The sequence below is a fragment of the Alligator sinensis genome, unplaced genomic scaffold (assembly GCF_000455745.1).
Source record: "Alligator sinensis unplaced genomic scaffold, ASM45574v1 scaffold1406_1, whole genome shotgun sequence".
Classification (NCBI taxonomy): Eukaryota; Metazoa; Chordata; order Crocodylia; family Alligatoridae; genus Alligator; species Alligator sinensis.
The window spans coordinates 313,604-320,611 of NW_005842975.1; the positions used below are offsets into that span (position 1 = coordinate 313,604).

At 42.5% G+C, this 7,008-nt stretch overlaps 1 protein-coding gene across 6 annotated transcripts in view; it reads left to right on the forward strand.

Annotated features, from left to right (window-relative positions):
- The window catches only part of SRL (sarcalumenin), an 89,933-nt gene extending 85,211 nt beyond the window's left edge, over positions 1–4,722 (forward strand). For all 6 annotated transcript variants that reach the window (XM_025192847.1, XM_025192848.1, XM_025192844.1 and 3 more), the window contains one exon: positions 892–4,722. In XM_025192847.1, the coding sequence (XP_025048632.1) occupies positions 892–1,703 (812 nt within the window). In that variant the 3' untranslated portion in view covers positions 1,704–4,722. The remainder of the gene's footprint in view (positions 1–891) is intronic.
- The last annotated feature ends 2,286 nt before the right edge of the window (positions 4,723–7,008 follow it).

Below are 7,008 nucleotides of genomic sequence, written 5' to 3' on the forward strand. Positions count from 1 at the left end.
CAGGATGGGGGTGATTAGTGTCTCATGGGCTATTTATTCATGAACCGCAGATTCCCCATCTTTTTTAAAATCATATTCTTGTTAGTCTGGGGCAGATCTCTGCCAAAGCCAGTGTGCTAAAGAATACAATAGAATAAATTCCACCAGAATATTAGTATTACAGCAGTTATCTATCTGACATCTGGGGCAGAATCCTGAGGTTTTCATCCCATAGACTAAGTATCTTAGTCAGCAGTGATGGGGTCAACCATAGCTTTAGAAATCAATTAGAACATGGAGAATTAGTACAGGCAACAAGGAAAAAAGGCAGGTTTGGAAGGGGATGGGCAGGAGTGTAATTCCAGATGGGCCAACAGTACAAGTGGAAAAATACACACTTCTCCAGCAATTAGGCCTCAGAGATGAAAATCAGAAGAAAAAAATATTTAAAATATTTGGATCATCTTCAATTATTACAGTATATTATTGAAATATAATATTATTATGTTATTGGTATTATCTTCTCTAAATATATCAGAGCATTGATTAACAAAGTAAATGGCATCTCTACACCCTTCCTTCCATTTTCTGGCTTAAGCCTAGGAGTGATATCTTGGTTCCTTTTAATGAAGTAGCAAAACTCTCATTGACTTTACTGGGGTCAGAATGAAACACAGGCAGCATTACCAATTGAGTATGCATTAATAGGGGGATTCATGACAAGGGTTTTACCCAGTTTTACTATCTAAGAAATCCAAGGCTTCCCACTGCACAATACAGGTCTGAGTCTGATAGCGCATGAGACACTGTGGGTTTGTGTCTTGTCTCTCTTATGAGATGAATCAAGTGTTCCTGTGTCAGATATGGAAGTCAGGCCATTTCTGTTGGATTTTTTTCTCTCCTCTCCCAAAGGTTACCCATTCAATGATGTGTGCCAGTGGTTCATTGACAGAGCTGACCTTATCTTTGTCGTCTTTGACCCTACCAAGCTGGATGTGGGCCTGGAGCTGGAGATGCTGTTTCGACAATTGAAGGGTCGTGAGTCTCAGATCAGAATCATCTTGAACAAAGCTGACAGCCTAGTCACTCAGGAGCTCATGAGAGTCTACGGAGCTTTGTTTTGGAGCCTGGCTCCTCTGATCAATGTCACCGAACCTCCCAGGGTCTATGTCAGTTCATTCTGGCCCCTGGAATACCAGCCAGACACCCACCAGGATCTGTTCCTTAAGGAAGAGATTTCACTCCTGGAAGACCTTAATCAGGTGATTGAGAACAGGTTGGAGAATAAGATTGCCTTCATCCGCCAACATGCCATCAGGGTTCGTATCCATGCCCTTTTGGTAGACCGCTATTTGCAAACCTACAAGGACAAAATGACCTTCTTTAGTGATGGGGAGTTGGTATTCAAGGACATTGTGGAAGATCCTGACAAGTTCTACATCTTCAAGTCCATTCTGGCAAAGACCAATGTCAGCAAGTTTGACCTGCCCAACCGTGAGGCCTATAAGGACTTTTTTGGAATCAATCCCATCACTAGCTTCAAGCTGCTCTCATCACAGTGTTCCTACATTGGAGGATGTTTCTTGGAGAAGATTGAAAAGGCCATTACGAATGAGCTTCCTGATCTCTTGGGAAGTATTGGCTTGGGAAAAAAGCCCAGCATTCTCTCCTGTGACACAACTGGCTGTGGCGAAACTCCAAAGAACCGTTATAGAAAACCATAACACGGTGTGTAATGTAATAATTCATGTGCTCCTATTGGTGAATCAGCTTATGTCTTATCTGTCCAAAAAATCCATGGTTTATTAACCCTTTGAGTGCCACACTGGCAAGACCTACTGTACAATGAGGACTTTGAGTCATTGACATCAATGGCAGGGGGGAGTTGGGTGGGCATAGGAAAGAGAATAAAAACTGTGAATTCCTGATATTTTATCTTTGTTATTTCAAACAGAAGGCAACGTGCAAGCTGTAAGTAAAAGCAAATGAATGGTGATCTAGAGTTGTAGCTGCTTTTTCACTGGTACAGAAGCTCACAAGTATGGAACAAGCAGTTCAACCTTTGTATTCACTATAAAAGACAGGGAGTGAGAAATAGGGATTCAGGCATGAGAGCAGGGTGGACATGATAATTTGGAGAATCAGAGAGGGACACCATTGGGGAAGGAGACTCAGGTGAGAAGTAAATATTGGGCTGTGGTTTTATAAATCCCTGTAGATTTATAGAATCTGTGTTTTCTTTCCCAGACTTGTAGGCCATCAGGTTCAGTGCTTTAATGCACTATACTTGGATAACATCTGACCTCTAACTGAGAGTTTTAGCATTCATGCAGATATTAGCCCACTCTGTCCCAGGACCACAGGTTCGGATTTAAAATAGGTTTGGTCCAATCTCTGAGAACATTTCGCTTTTAGATCCAAAACGCTTTGATGGGGGATCTGGAAGTCTGGATTGGAAAAAGAAAGAAACTGAAATTGAACCAGTAATGATAACTGGTTATAACCACTGCCTGAGACAGGGGTTATAAACCAAGTAAAAGAATGCTAAAGAAACTGCTGAAAGCATCAGTCACTCCCAGAGGCTGGGTGCTTAGTGTATGCAGATGCTATTAACTTCACAAAATTCTATGTTGACAAATCAAACACAGACCTCACCAGGGCTCAGAGGGTTAATTGATTTGCAATTTAACTTCATTTATGCCAGTGTTGCATGTTTTCTCAGTCAGGTCTCTGCATTTTTGTTCTGTTTGAAGAAACGCAGAGACACTGTGTGATTTACTGTAGGTCTCCTTTATTTCTTCCTGTCTTTTTGCTGTAGATTAGGAAGTAGAAGGTTCATGTGGCTTGTTTTATATGGACTGTAGTCATACTTTAACCAATTTGGTTGCTATGTTGTTTCCTGGTCCTGGTACAACAACACTCAAAACTGTGAGTCTCAGTATAAATTAATATTGCTTGGAAAACATCAGAACCAGTGTCAGCCTTTCTGCATACATAGGGCTTTGTACCTGGTGACTACAGCACAAGGGAAAAAGAAGAGGCCTTGTAACTAAGGATATATTTTCTTGGCCAGAATGACCCAGCACAGGTGGTTGGTGAGATAAGAACTAACTGAAGAAATAGACAGAAGTTGGCCTAGATGTTGAATGGTGCATTAGAAGGCATGAGGCTTGCTACATGGCCTTTCCTCCTCATTCTCCCTGTCACATGGACCAGAGATGATTCTGGTCTTCATAAAAACTGGAAATGAAGGACTTACTGTAACATACTAGTGGGCCATATCCATCTGGGAACAAAAATCATAAGCATGCCATGTAAGGCAAGGCAAAGACAAGAAAGACAAAGGAAGTGACATGTATGTTTTCTAAAAAAAAAAAAGAACATGAGAGGTGCTAAGCAGAAACTGTCATAAGAACATCACGGGTCTGGAGAGCAGCATATGTCCATCCCAAACACCTGAACAGAAATGGAGCTCAGGCTACAACAGGAACACCCCACACTAGCTAGTGACTCAGCTCCCCTTGTGCTGAAACCTCAATGCTAAACGTTCCTTGAAATGATCCAGGTGAGGTCTGGCAGACATTGCTTCATGGATGCTTGATTTGGTTCACATGTGCTACCATGCAGGACTGTGCAGTCAATCCAGTGAGGACCCCAGAGGCTGAGTGCAGGAGTACAGGTACAAGTACATAGATGAGTAATGGGAAAGAAAGGGCAAGTTTCATGCTGAGGGATTCTGTGCACAGCACAGAAAGGAAGGGGGCAGTAAATTAGATAAGAAGAGGCGTGAGAGAAACTGGCTTCCAAAATAGCAAAAAGAGAGAAGTGATGCATGCATGAGTCAGAATGGAGTAAAGTCTCAAACCTGCACTGGAGCTGCCTTCACTTCTATTCTTCTTTTCTCCTTTTTTACATTACCCCATTGCTTGTCATATCCTCCTTTGTCTGTCTCACCCACTCCTTTTCACCTCTTATTGTCCTGTTAAGCTTACCTGCTGCCTCCCTCATTTGTCCTATTTTGCATGATTTTCTTAGTAGCTAGTGAAAAGAAACACCGTTAGAAATGTGCTAATATTGTCACTGCTGCTGCCATCTCATTGTGAATTAGATATGGCAAGCAAACAAGGCCATCAGACTGTTCTGAGTGCCTTATCTTTCTTGCTGGTTCTTTGCCTTTTTGTTTCTCTGCAATCTTTAGCATACCTGGGGGAAATTCTTTGACCTGTTATGCAGGAGGTCAGACTATACAATCTAATGGCCCTTTCACACCTTACAGTTAGTTTGAAATCTTCCATTTTAATTTTGTGTTCCTCTGTCTTTCTCCTGTTCACTATGTCTTCCCCTTTTTCCTGTTTTTTCTTTCCTCCAGTTCTTGTCATCCCTTTCTTCTAGCCCACTAGCAGTCATCCTGTAGGTCATAAGACTACTGCTGTCCTTTTGGGATAGGTGAGGATCATGGTGTGCCTGGGATTCCACAGTTGGATATAAGCCCAGAATCACTGTAGCAGAGAGAAAGGTCAAGGATATAACACCTGGCTGGCAGCAGGTATTACACCTTCTGGATGTTCCATTGGGTAAATGTCTCTTGCTGGCTTGGCTTCGAAAATGATGATCTCTTGTGTGTTACCTGATGATGTCATCTTTTTTGCACAATAGATAAAAGCAAAGCACCAGAGCTAGGGCCCTGAATGGGTCTTCCCCTCATTATCAAGCCTTCCTATAATAACTCACATTAATATTTTTTTCTTAAAAGTATACCCTGCACACCAAATGTTACCCATTGCCCTTAAGGAAAGAGTAGAGGCAACTGTGACAGAAAATAAAGGAAATGGCCTGATGCATTTGTCTGTTAGCTGAAGACAATTCAGCATTGCCAGGACTCTGACACGCTTTGGATAGCCTTTCTTCCCAACCATCTTGACATGCAACATGACTTGTGTAGCCACAGCAAATGACTGTTAGTCTAATAAGGCCTGTTGTTCAAAGCTTGCTTTGCCTGGCATAGTCTGATATCACTGCAGACTCCTGCCACCAGTCTGACTGTCTCTGTTTTATGAAACCAGATTAACTTTACTGGAAACAAACAACCACATGGTGTGAATGAGAAGTTGTTGAGCTGTGGGAAATGCATCTGAAATGAAAATGGGGAGTCTGGAGATCTTGTAATTTTGCTAAAAAAAAACCCCAAACTAAAATTGTTAACACCACAGCCATGTGCTTCTTTTTAAACAGGATTCTGGACATACATATTAGAAGGAATTACATAGCTGTAATATATTCCCAATTAGATATTCATGATTATGTGCCTTTGGATAAAACTGTCAGTCTGAACATCAATCCATCTAATAAAACCTAGTATTTTCCAAACTCACTCCAGGGATATATTTGCTTTATTTATTTTTCTGCAGATTGCTGGAGCTCCAGGCTCTGGGACATTTGTAAATGTCTTACGAGAGCAGAAGTAGGCCCCAAGAGGGAGAGCTGTGCTTCCAGTAATTTCTGTCAGAGAGAAAGGGAAAGAGATCCCAGAGGTCATGCCTTTAACTGCCAGTGTAGATGAAATGCTGCCTTAAGATGTGATTGCCATCCATTTTCCTCCTGCTAGCAGAAAGCCTCATGGCTTAGCAGCATGCTGCAAACAGACTAGGCTTACCTGGAAGGGGGAGATGGTGAAGGAAAGGGGAGAATCCCATGACACCCAATTCAATGGCTCTCAGCCTTTCCAATACCATGTCCTCATGTTACAGGAGAAAAGTATTTTGCGATTCCTTCCCATAAGACCACAAAGAAAGGGAGACTCTCTTAGGCTTCCCCCACACTGAAAACACATGGCTTGGTGGATGGGCTTGGCATTAGATGTAAGTTGGTCCCCCAAACTTGGCATCTGCTTGTTGTTTCACACAACTGCAGGGTTGGGATGGCCTCACCAAGCATCTCTCATCATAGTTTAACTCAGTCTGGAAAGGGCCTTAGGGCACAGAGCCTGAGTCACCCCCTTGCTCTCTCTCATAGAGGGATTTGCTGCTAGGTCTCACTTCTCCTTCAGCTCCTCACAGGTACTGCTCAGTTACAGTCCCAGGAATTATGAAGAGGGGATTATTAGGGTCAAATTTAACCCACACTTCTTTTGCTAAGGTTTGCTGTGGACTCTGCTGTGAGCTGTAGGATTTGCCTATGCTGCTACCTAGCCTGTTTCCAGGACTACCCTCTAGTTCTAACTCCTTTGCTCACCTTTGGCAGCAGTCCAACATATCCCCAAAAGCTCTCCTAAGCATCACACCCCAAGGTCAAACATTCCCTTAGCCTTCCCCTCTGCTTTCACAACTCACCTGGGAGCTGGAGAGCCTAGGACAAGAAGTCGAGCAGCACCTTCTGGCCCCTCTGTTCTCTACTGCCTGTCTCTACTGCTCATAATTAGAGCCAAGCACAAGAAGAAACCAGCCATAGACATACCAATTCCTAGAAGAGCTTGAGCAATTTAACATAGGTGGGGACAGGCAGTGTATGGGGCTCAGGTGAGTCAAGGGTGACCCTTGAAATCTCCAGAGAAAGTGATATGGTTGTCAATGAAAACAGCTCAGTGAAAGATGCATAATGAATGGGGTGGAGAATAAAGAGAATATTAAAATGCCTTTAATCAGTGGGCCTGACCCATACATCCCATCTCAAAAAATGGATGGCTAAACTAGAGTTGTTCAGAGAAGGGTGATGAGAATGAGGCCTTGGAAAAATTCTCATGATGAGAGATTTTAATGATGGAGACTGTTACCTGAGAAAGAAGACAGCAAAGAGGGGACAAAGAAGAAAAGTATTTAAAGTTATAAATACTCTAGAGAAGTTAAACCAGGAGCTTCTGTTCTCCCTGTTGCTGAACACAAGAACAAAGTGATATTCGGTGGAAATAAAAGGCAGAGGTTTGAATAAAAAAGTGCTCTCTCACACAGTATGTGATTAAACTGTAGATCCGTTTGAGACCAAACACTGAACAAGATTCCAAAGGGGATTGGACATTTACAGCTAATTTGGGTC